Raw genomic sequence first — 11765 nt, forward strand, 5'->3', positions numbered from 1 at the left:
CTGATTTTCGTTCAACAATCACAATTGAAAAACGTCGCAGCTTTTACAGGCTCAGTCCAGCGCAGCATGCAATGACGACTGAAGCGCTCGAATATAGCTGCCGCCTGGCTATGATCTCATCACAAAAGGATTGGGAACGCAGGTGGAAGACGGAAGTCAAACGACTTAAATTGCTTTTTGCCGGTGTGATATTCAATTATGCACTTCGCTATAGGTATGTGTTTAACACATATTGCACGCACCCACTGGTTGTTATGGCGTAGCCTGGTATGACGAATTTCAATTTTCATGTCAATTTCAATAACGAGTAGCAAGTTTTGAATGCCAACCAAACTATCACTGTCTTCTCCCCCCCCCCCCCAACCCCCCACCAATGCAATATCTACATTCCAGTTGGACGTGTGTAGCCGGCTATAGTGAGCACTTATCCATAACACAAGTACCTAGCAGTCGACACCCAACAGAATGGCTGCCGTTAGCGGACCTGCCAAGCAGTCCGTTTGAATAAGGCCTTAACACCCGCTTGAGCGACCGACGGACTGAGCACCGAAGTGATTTGGTGCGGACAGTTTACCAGCGATGGGAGTCGTTAGCATCCTAGCGCATTTCTTCATCGTACCTCTCAGCGCATCTCAACGCACCTCTCAGCAGTCAGCGCATCTCAGAGCGGCTGGGCGCGGCTGACCAGCAAGCCGTGTGGCCGGCCGTTTGCGTCGGTAGACGCCTCGGCGCAGGCGACAAACGAGCCAGGTCATATTAAACCGCACCCGGGGGGGGGGGGGGCTATATTTTGACCCACCCTCCAGTCTTTTCACAATATCTCTAAAACTACTGCGCTGATCGTCACGAAACTTTGAAATCCCTCTTGTACTTACATTCCTTTTACACATTGTGTCCAAACATTGTTCCAAAGCCTACGACAGGTTGGCCACAAATGACGTCAGAGTGACGTCATGTTCAGCCATTTTCGACTCCCAAAAAAGGTTTTGCGGGAAAACCTATCATGCCTACAGTTTTGAAGATAGAGACAAATGTTCGAAATTAGAAAGATATAAATGAACAAAACTGTGATCTCGGATTTTTTATTTTCTATTTTGACCCCAAATCAAAAAGGTGCTGTTTTCAAATAATAGTTAATCTCTAAACATACCTAATAAAAAATTTCAAAATTTCGAAAAAACGGAATATATGTACATTATAGACATATAAGTCTGCCAACGACGTGTCAAATTTCAGCTCGGTACCTCTATTTTTGGCAAAGTTATGGCGAAAAAAAATGCTCAAAATTGATGACGTCAAACATTCAATTCCAATTTTTGCCGTTCATAGACCAAGTAAAACAAAACTAAGACCACCATTGGAATCCCCGTGATGAGCTCCATCGAAAAGCGGTACCTACCCTTTTTATGCAAAACTGTCAACTTTGAAATTTTACCTTTTTTGACCTGACCTTGACCTGATTTCCACCAGAAAGTAATCAAAAACCGTCCCTGATGGTCGTCTAACCAACACCATTGAGCTGGAAATGGAAAATTGGTCATAAAACATGCATCACACGGCCCTAATAAAGATGGGTTAATGTGTTTCGACCCCTGGTGACCTGCCCTCTGCTGTGACTTGACCTGGTATCAGTGTCCTCTTTTAGCAACATATGTAAGTACCTACTTACTTGGCAATTGACGCTCTATCGATGATTTTCGATAAAATGCGTTTTGCTCGATGTTTTAACGCATTTCCTAGAAGGCCCGCGAATGATGAAACATGTTTTGCTTTGACCTGACCTGTGACGTCATCAGTGAGCCCGAGGTCATGAGTCATCAGGGGCCCAGGGCCCCAGGGGACAGGGGGGTCGTCGTAAGAGAGCTCTCAGAGATCATCGTAACTGGGCCCTCAGAGGCCAGCGTGACCGTTAGAGTCGCCGTAGGAGCTGGTGCCTTCAGAGGCAGCCGTGGGGCGGCGGGGCCCTCGGATGCCGTCATGGGGCACCGAACATGGCCTTGCACCGAACGCGGTTCGGGACACTTCTAGCTGATTGGGTTGGGGCACCAAAGACTAGCATGGGGTGGGGTCAGTAGCGGCGGAACACCAGCACCTTCAAATAAGGGGGGGGGGGGGGGGTGCACTGCCGACATTTGGTCCCATTCTTTCCATGCAACGCCCATAGGGCTAATGTTATAATCAAAGGGGAGCACGGTGCCCCCCCCCCCCCAGTTCCGCCGCCTATGCATGGGGTGCTCCTGTCCTGACCATAAATCATAATTTGGACATCCGATGATCCCACGTCAGCGTTTATTTTCCGATCACTGGCTTTGAGGAGAAAATGTATTGGGCATGGTGTGACGGGCCTCTTGTACGGATTTTGTGGTGCGAAAAGGTATGTTTGCACCCCCATGCTTTTCGATGGGAGTGCACCTGCACCCCCTGCACTGCACCCCGGCCTATTCCGCCGTCATTGAGGAAATAGGTGCATGGAAATACTTTAGTGATAAAACATCTTTTTAGCCATATTCTTATATTCCATTGAACTTTACGGTTTACATAGCCTTGATTGAACCAGGGGATTGAACTTTTTGACATTTTAGGTCTGGGAGTAAATTAAGAGCAGAGTGATTATTTGTTAGTTCAAGATCAACTGTGCAAGAGAAAACATTGTTTTCTTCTTTAAATTTCAAAACCTCTTGAGATTATGCTTGTTTTGGCGCAGTAGTAACTCAATGCGCAGCCCTAAAATTAGTAAACAACGAGAGAAAAAAGGAAGCACTAAGCAGAGTTCATTTATTTCTTGTTTTCATCCGGAAAATTCTTCTTAACTGTTCTTATCCATCGAAAGGTTATCTTCATCAACTTTTGTTGGACTTAGAAACTGCTTTCTGTACTTATTCTAATTCTCGCCAAGAGCATAAATTGAAATTTGCGTTGCGGACGTGACGGTGAACGCAACAGCAAGGTCAAGGTATTTTTTCGCCAAAACAAAAAAACTGTATTGTAAACTGAAAACTGTATTTTTTACTGCAAGACCCTAAAAGCCATACTAATACCGGTTTTACTGCATGATTCCATACATTCAGTCTTGATCCATATGAACCAATATTGCTGGTTAATATAAGGAGGCTTGAAATGATGTCACGCATGTCAAAGTGTTTTTATTCTAGGCAAAATAAATATCTAAAACAATAAAACAAGCTTTCGGCATTATGCCATCATCAAGTTTAAAAATAACTTGTTTTAACTTGTTAGTTTAAAAAACTTGATGATTGCGTAATGCTGAAAGCTTGTTTTACTGTTTTAGATATTTATTTTGCTTAAAATAAAAACACTTTGACATGCGTGAGATCATTTCAAGCCTCCTTATATTAGTAATAATCATGTCATCCATCTTCGCCCACATAAAGAATATTGCTGGTTTCCTAGGATTTTTGGCAAGTCTTTGTTTAATGTAGATATTCTGCCTTAATTCAAATTTGGATGTAACACTCCAACTCACTCTTCCTAGTTTGAGTTCCTAGGGTTGAATCATGGATAAGAGATACCATGGTCTCTAATTCATGGTCTCTAATCCATGGTTGAATGAAATCATTTTGGATATTGCAAATGTTCCATCAGCATGTTTGCAACATTTCGGGCAAAGTTAGGAACTTGCAACAAACCTTATGTAAATGGGCCCTATATGGATGGATACCATCAAATTTAAGCCAGGGCCCTGTTCAAGTGTCTGCAGCCGCCGTGGCTCCCACAGTATAAAAGGCAGGGCTTAGATAATGGACCGATCAGGACTGTGACAATGACAACTGCTGTCTTGAACGGGGCCCAGGTTCCTGCTTACGTGAAATTAGTTATGGTTGTGCTTCTGGGATTTATGGATCTTATCATGGAATGATAACAATCAGTCCTTATTGACAAGCTATCATATATCTTCTTGCTTGCATTACCTAACCTTTAAAAAAAAACAGGAAATATATAATTACATGAGTTACATTTTTGCCAATTTACTGAAGATTGTTAATAACTATTTCGTAACTTTTTTCAAACTTTTTGTGCAATGTAATTTTGTTAAAATGAAGGTGCAAACTGATCCTAACTCACATCATTGATATTTCAGTTTCTTTGTTCAAAGTTGCAGAAAAATGCTGGAAGACATTCCAGAGTTTGAAAAAGAAGGTCCCATTCAGTGTATTTTCTTCAGTGAATTTCATGCAGACTATGGGCCTAGAATTGTCTGTCAGGTAAGCACCAGATGATTTTTTGTTCTCTTTTCTTTAATTTTTCTACCTCCTCAATGCTATCCATTATATGGTAATGATAGAAATATTGTGAATGTTCCCTATTTAATCATAACATTCACAAGAAATATAAATGATTATGAAATGATTAGACAATATAGCTAAGATGGAGTGTTGAGTTGTATAAGATAAGCATCCTTGATATTTCTGTGCTATGAAAGCATGCCTACATGAAATAATGCTTGTTTTCTAGCAGTATATGAAGGTTTAAATGTCCATCTTGAATTCCTGTGGGAATGGGTCGACAGAATCCTTTCCCTGTCTGAGGTGTGTTAGCATTTCATTATTGTTTCTCAGTTCCCAGACAACTACATATCCAAGGATATATTTGATGCTGTGAGTGTCTACATTATTCCAAAGCCAGACATTCAGAAGAGGATTGTAACCAACACAGTGTAAGTTTAAACTTCCCTGACTGATGTCTATAAATTTCTAGGTACCTATGTGGTTATCTATCAAAACATTTAGTGTCCCTAACATTGTTATCTTCTATGGACAGCAAAGTACTAAATCTTTGCTCTATATGAATTGTGTAATTATATGTATTCAGCAGCTCTCTCAGCAATCCATTGGCATTCATCCCGTAGATGATTTTGCTGAATAAATGAAACAAATGAAATAAATAAATGAAAATCCTCTCCTCATCTTTTCGGTATGTGAGCTATGTGACACTTTATGTTGACACCCCATCCATACCTAACATTTTTCTGCCAGCCTTGACCTTAGCCATGCACAACACATTTTTCATCCTGCCCAAATAATTATGACCAAGTAGGTGACCCATTCCCCTTTGGGACCTGTTATGACCAGCTCTCCCCCTCCCTTCCGTGACTCCCTCCCCTCCGTAACCTGCTCCCCTCTGCACCGGCAGCCTCCTGGACCCGGACTGCGACTCCCCCCAGTCGTTCAGCGACCGACGCCGGCCGGCTCGCAGTCACAAGATTGTCGGGTACCCCAACTCGATCGAGGATAAAAAGTACGCACGTAACGCGCTCATCTTCAACGTGTGCCTGGTGTGTGCGGTGGGCGAGCGGACCGTGCAGTACGAGCCCGTCGTCCAGAAGGCCTCCGAGTGGCTGGTGCAAATGGAGCACGAGTGTGGCCTGCTGAGCGCCCCGGACGCCCAGACCAAGATGGCGGCCGTCATGGAGCAGATGCTGCAGGGACTCAACAGCGTCGGACACGCCGTCCTGTCAGTCGGTGAGACCGAAAATCGGGGACGGTGTTTTGAGATGTGGGGTTAATTGGAGCTTATTGATGGTAGGATTTGATTCAGATTTATTGCATGCGGTGGAATGTTATGCTGATTCGCATAACTGTTATCGATGTGTCTCTGTATGTCGGTATCGTATGCCGTAGATTTTGGGATAACGTAGTCCACGATATGACTTATAACTTTGCAGTTTATGCTTACCTTCTACTGATCTGTCAACATGCAAATTAATCTTTATTTCAAATGTGTCACTGCGCTTCTGCCACTTATCTCATATTCTCATAATCACCTCCACTGCAGTTCTAGTCAGTCGTTCCCCGCCGCCGCCGCGTCCTCTCCATCGCTCACCAGTTCCTGTACCCACCAACAGATGGCAGTGTTCCGGTGCACCTGAAGGTGGTGCGCACACCGCCGGCGCCCGATCACGTGGCTGACCACCACGTGCCCGTGTGGGTGGGCCGCCGGCCGCCGCGGCTCGACCACTGGGACATGACCTCGCAGCAGATCATCCCACACATCAAGGGCGTGGCGCACGTGCTGAAGATATCGGCCCTGGCCGATGTGGAGGTGCAGCTGGTGAAGGCTTGCGTCAGGAACCTGCTGTGAGTCGCTACGGGGGAGCTGGGCCGGATAAGAGCGGATTCCTTATGCTGATTTTAACGTTTGCTAGTCGTTAATAACGAATGATCACAAGTTACTGTGGGGAAAATTTCAAGCGAATTTGGTTGTTCTGGACTCGTTCATTATCATTCATTAATTTCATTGTGCACTGTGCAGTGTTCCTCGCCTGGCCGTCTATTCCATTTTACCGTCTTCTTTTCCGCACCTGACCTTCCTCCCCTATCTCTTCCGTCAGCTACTACGGTCTGGTGGAGCTGACGTCCATCTTCCAGTACTCCAACACGTACGTGGTGACGCCCGACATCACGCGGCTCTACTCGGATCCCCGGCTGCAGGACGAGTGCTGCCGCGCAGTGGCTCGGGATGGTGAGTATACGACGACACCTAGCGGGTGTAAGGGAAGCTATGGTTTGGTGAAATCACGCAGTCTTTGGTGGGAGAAAGAAAGAAAGCGACATGTTCGAGCGCTGAAGGCTACTGTACGTAGAATGTGAACACCTGTGAATGGTCAAATTTCGAACACTTTTGTGATAACTATTTTAACGGTTTAACGTTTCAAGGCACATATCTTTTGGTTGTTATTCTTTTGTATCATCCAACGGTGTAGCGAATAGCAATTCATTCTTCTAGCGCCACATTCCGTTCCCCTCAGCCTCTATCTCACCGTGCCACCCCCCCCCCCCTAATCTCCCCTCCCCTGCTCCCCCAGAGTGCATCCCTGCGTCGATGGGGAACGTGTTCCCGCTCTACTGTGCCATGACACACGACCGGACGCTGCGCGACATCTGCACCGAGCACAACATGCAGACGCTGCGGGTCAACGAGCGCAAGCTGGTGCAGTTCGGCCTGCTGCGGGGACTCATCCGGCGCGTGCACAAGGTGGGTCCGCCGCGGCCACAGAGCTGGCGCTGGCTTCCACTCACGCCCGGCTGTTCTGTTGGTGCATGAGCTTGTGTGTGGGATAAGGAAGAGGGCACGCCTGCAAGGTGGCGCGTCCGTACCGTTCCTACTGTTTCCTTGCATGCTTTTGTTGGTGTGTTTATGAGGTCAGTGGGTGCATGGAGTCGCAGCCATTCACATTGCACATTGCACGATGCACATCCACGGACGCAAGACAGCTGATGCGGAGCTTTCCATGTTAACCCTTACACACATCGTATATACGGAGAATTACAGACAAACTGGATGGGTAATGGAGCACTGACAGGCTCGAAGGGTGACTTTAACCCTGCGAACAAGTGCGTCCTCGGATTCCGCGGGCCGCTGGTGCATGCTAGACTCCCTGGGTGTCGGAGCACGGTTTGGTGTGAATTGGTGTCTGGTTTGGATTAAAAATCACCTAAACATAATGAAAAGAGACTGGGACACCTGTTATGACTGGCTGGATGAAGCACTGAGCACGGGTAATACCTTTTTACCTATGCATAAACGAATGCGGTTGTCAGTTCTCAAACGGGCGGATGCTATTAAAGGGACAGTATCATCGAAAAAAAATCAATGTATGGAGCTGATTTTTTTTTTACTAGCATTTCTTATTTTTCTGAATCAGAAAAACATAGTTTGAGGACCGAACTCGGTGAAAAATATTTTTTCATGAGCGAGTCATTTTCATGAGCGAACCACCACTACAAGCATGGCCGCCACTTTGGAAGCCTGCGAAATTACTACAGAACTGGCGCAGATAATACATTATTGACGCTACGCTTACGCGGCCGCTCTTCTGATTGAGTTGTCGTTGAGATCGAGACTGATCAGATGACGTCATACATATACGTCATACATTGGAGGGAGATTGTGATTCAAGCTGGAGGAATTCCTTTGTTGAGCCGCTAGAATCCGAAGGAAACAGCGGAAATTGCTTACGACTATTTAATGAATTTAACGGTGATGAATAAGTGCGAAAAACGTTTTGGCTTTATAAAATTTGATGAAATGACCAGGGTAAAAGTTTTATTACTGGCGGTCAATTCAAAACGGCGCAAACATTTAAACAGTGAAGATAGTGAAGCACGATTCAAAGTGTAGTACACCTTTCGTACTTTGAGCGGCGATAGCGGGATAACGGTGTGGAGCTTCGAGGATCGGTCTTCAGTTCCCGGACCAGAAAGGTGGGGCCTATGCAATGTCAAATTTCATCAAAATGGCGATACTGTCCCTTTAACCTATCAGTGACGTAGGTACGATTTGAGATAAATGCCTTTCAATAAATAACGCACCACATAATAAGTTTATTTCCACTTCTAACAGCTCACTAATTCCCCATTTTTAGTAGTTTGCACAACTATTTTACTAATGTGACTGAAAAGTTATCCGTGGCCGGGCGGGCGGCCCGCCCTCCGCCTGTTATGATGAACGGGAAAGCTTTGGGCTTGTTTTTCATGCTGGCCTGGTGCTTTTACGGTGTGGTTTGCTCGTTTGACCGCATGGTGCGCTGGCTCGGTGTGTGATACATGCTTGTCGTTTGTACCATTGATGTAATGCATGGTGAGTGGTGAAAATAAAATACAATGCACAAAAAGATCGTGCAAATGCACTCAGCAAAAAGATGCACCTCATAGTACGTAGCTTTGGCAATATTGTGGCGTGGTAGCATTTAAAAGATATCCTGAAAGTTTCTTTTTGACGTAGGTACATTGAGCATTAGCATTCTAGTAATGCGTTTGTTGATGCTATATTTGATATAGTGACTCTTGTTCGCGGTATTTAAACGAAATCTGCGGAAAAAGAATGTTGATTTCTTGTAGCCATTTATGTGTAAATCGTTCACCTTTGTCTTCATTATTTTACGTAGACAGAGGCATATTTAACACACTGAGAGTTAGTTGGTACCTCAGTACCGCTGTGACATGTACTCCAACCGCGCCAGTACCCGGTGCACCTGCCGGAGCTGGCGGTCGGAGTGGCCCTCACCGGCCGGTTTCCCGAGGACGCCTACCGACTGTTTGACGGGCGACACTCGTACGACGAGATCTGCGTGCGGGAGGGACTCTCCTCCAAGGAGCTGGACGACCGGATAGAGCGCGACCCCAGCGTCATCGTACTCAGAAAGTGAGGGCACGTCACTCAGCGGGGTGTGACGTCACTGTGACGTCAGTGTGACGTCATTCAGGCGTGGTGTGACGTCAGACAGGGGATGTGTATTGAGGCAATATGATGTGATGTGACGGAGAAAAAAAAAACGTGTTGCGTTTGTCCGATCCTAGCGATGGAAGAAGACGTTTCAGTTCAAGTGTATCGTACGTACCAGGCTTTGTTACGGGATATTCTGCTGTGATATTGATGACTATGAAAATGTATTGGTATTGTTTATGACACATGGTGTAATATGCATGGTATGCAATATGCATGGCATTTTAAGAGAAGATGTCCAGAAATACAGGGTTCTGAGTGCGGAGTGGACGACTGTTTAAATCGTTGTGAGTGGTCGCATGGGTTATCAAGTGCGCTGTGTGAAGTCGCTTGCCCTGCCATTCTCCGCTGCGAGGTATCTTTCCCGCCCGATCAAGGACTGGTCGTCTACCCTTGGCTCCTCCCAGTTATCCAAGGGCTGCGTTTTCGGAATGCGAAGCGATGCTGTAAGTGAACTAGTGATTTGTTTTCTAGTCACCATTTCCGGCCGTACGTTTTCTGTGTAGTAAGAATCGATGTGGGTACCGGAACCTCAATAAGTCTTATCATGAGCCCAATACCGGGGATAACCGACATCCGGCTGGTTACATAAGCTCAGCCGGAGAGCATTGTTAGCCGGTGTCGAGTGGACCCTTCAGCCGCCACATACTTGTAGGTAAGCTGGTGTACGCGAGATATATTGGGGGCTTAGTAAGTCATTTCAAACTGACGGACTGTCAGCAATGAACCACAATTCTCGTTTTTTTCTGTCATTTTATTACTTCCATTCTATTGACCTCTCAGTTGAGGACATGAACTCTTACTTTTCAGTAAACCTGCCTACCTTTCCAATGTTCCGTCCGATGGTATCCCTTCGGATCTTACATGCTGTATGGTGTTGTCGGGATGTATAACACTTCGTCTCCGTCCCCGATCTACCCTTTTCACGCCTCGCTCTGGCTGCGGCGGTACACGCTTAGCCGACCTGGAAGTCTGAACGATTTCCTCCGCCGTCCGCGATACCATCTGCGGGGCCGGCGTATCGGCCGGGCCGAAATGAGCCCCAGGTAACTCTCCGCGCCGCGGCCGGTCCGGTCCGAGTCTGCTGAGGGATTCGGTCTGCCTAGCTGGCCATTCACATGGTCATGGTTCTTGGAACTGAATAGTCGCAGAATCTGTGAATGGTAGGAACGGAAACTCCAGAATCATATGGGCGTAAAACTGTGTTTTTTTTTTAGGCTGAGCGAAGATAAATTGGTACCTGCCTAAGCATCCGTTTTGTACATGTACAACATACATATTTAACCAAATGTCAGGATGCCCTGGATAGTTGCATAGCAGTTTTTGAAATAAGTATGCCTGGATGCTGCTGCCAAGCAATTCATCAACAAGCATAGTTTCTCACTTTGTTGCAGACCGACCTTTCTATAAAGGGAATAACTAGGTAGCTCTCCGATCAAATGGGGCATGACGCACGCCTACGTTCCGTAGGTTCTTTTGTTCTCGTGCGTGTGTATGTGCGACTGCCGGTTTTACTGTTCCGTGAACCGCTTTTGTGTGTCTCCCTGACTCCTTTGATGACAACTCTGACAATCGCCCTCCGGCTGTTTAAGGAGTCGGAAATGTGGCCAGGTCACGACAGGCTGCCGTTTTATTGCCAATAAAATGACTCCCCTCTATGGTACATAGTACCTGCAACACACAACGACAAGCGTGTAAAAGATGCATTAACGGGAGTACATTGTATCGTTTTATTAGATTGTTTTACTTTTAGGAAATGATGGATGTCTTGCAGCTTTGAATTAAGAATTCGGCGAGCTGTAACTCAATCTTCAAAGGAGTCCATAGATTGCCATCAATACTCATCTTGGGACTGGAATCCGAAACCAATACTGAAGATGGATAAGATGACAATGCTCGAATGCACCCATTCGCTGTGCTCGATATTGGAATCACTACGAGGTGACTACGCGTTACTTCGCTCAACAGACGACGCGTGTCAATGTCCTTTTTCACAAAGACAGTGTCCAAGGGTCTACGGCTACACTGAACGGATATTGCCTTCATATGTCCATATAGGTCTCAAAATAGCACACGTCTGTTAGGTATTGTCGCCTGGTATGCTTAGTTGTAAAGCAGTCTTGGTTACTGGAGGGGTGAACGGTCGCTGGTCGGGTCGTTGCACCTTCACATGTTGATGCTTATGATTCGTAACATCAGACTTAATGAATTTCCTAATTTGTCCCTGCCGTGTGCATTTTGTTTGTGAGCGCAGACGAAAGGTGGGCGACGGAGACGAAGACAGAGTCGGTGACAGAGACGCAGACGGACATTCGGCTGCCTGCCAGGGTGCAGTAAGACGGATCGGGTCCAATATGTGTCGCGGCAGTGTCATTTCTCGGCAGTACCCACCAATATGTGCGCGTTTCATAGCTGTGATCGGTCAGCGAAGGCTGGGCTCGGAAGTCGGAACGACCGGGTTCGTTGCCAACCGTCTTCGCGTTACCGGGCCATTGTCTCTCATTGACCCAGAAATCTACACT

General features: G+C 46.2%; 1 protein-coding gene across 3 annotated transcripts; it reads left to right on the forward strand.

Annotated features, from left to right (window-relative positions):
- The first annotated feature begins 2567 nt into the window (after positions 1-2567).
- Positions 2568-10925, forward strand: LOC122387397 (GATOR complex protein NPRL2-like). 3 transcript variants are annotated; one of them, XM_043377560.1, is made up of 8 exons: positions 2568-2830; positions 4100-4223; positions 4578-4675; positions 5152-5480; positions 5864-6095; positions 6350-6480; positions 6824-6993; positions 8981-10925. In XM_043377560.1, exons 2-8 carry the CDS (start codon positions 4125-4127, stop codon positions 9164-9166), a joined length of 1245 nt encoding a protein of 414 aa, XP_043233495.1. In that variant the 5' UTR covers positions 2568-2830; positions 4100-4124; the 3' UTR covers positions 9167-10925. The 3 variants fall into 3 exon arrangements, with proteins under 3 accessions (XP_043233495.1, XP_043233503.1, XP_043233513.1); XM_043377568.1 differs by lacking the exon at positions 2568-2830 and adding an exon at positions 2924-2939 and having other exon boundaries at positions 4098-4223; XM_043377578.1 differs by lacking the exon at positions 2568-2830 and adding an exon at positions 2941-2953.
- Positions 10926-11765: the final 840 nt, after the last annotated feature.

Source organism: Amphibalanus amphitrite, unplaced genomic scaffold (genome assembly GCF_019059575.1).
Source record: "Amphibalanus amphitrite isolate SeventyFive unplaced genomic scaffold, NRLGWU_Aamphi_draft 000016F_arrow, whole genome shotgun sequence".
NCBI classification, from domain to species: domain Eukaryota; kingdom Metazoa; phylum Arthropoda; class Thecostraca; order Balanomorpha; family Balanidae; genus Amphibalanus; species Amphibalanus amphitrite.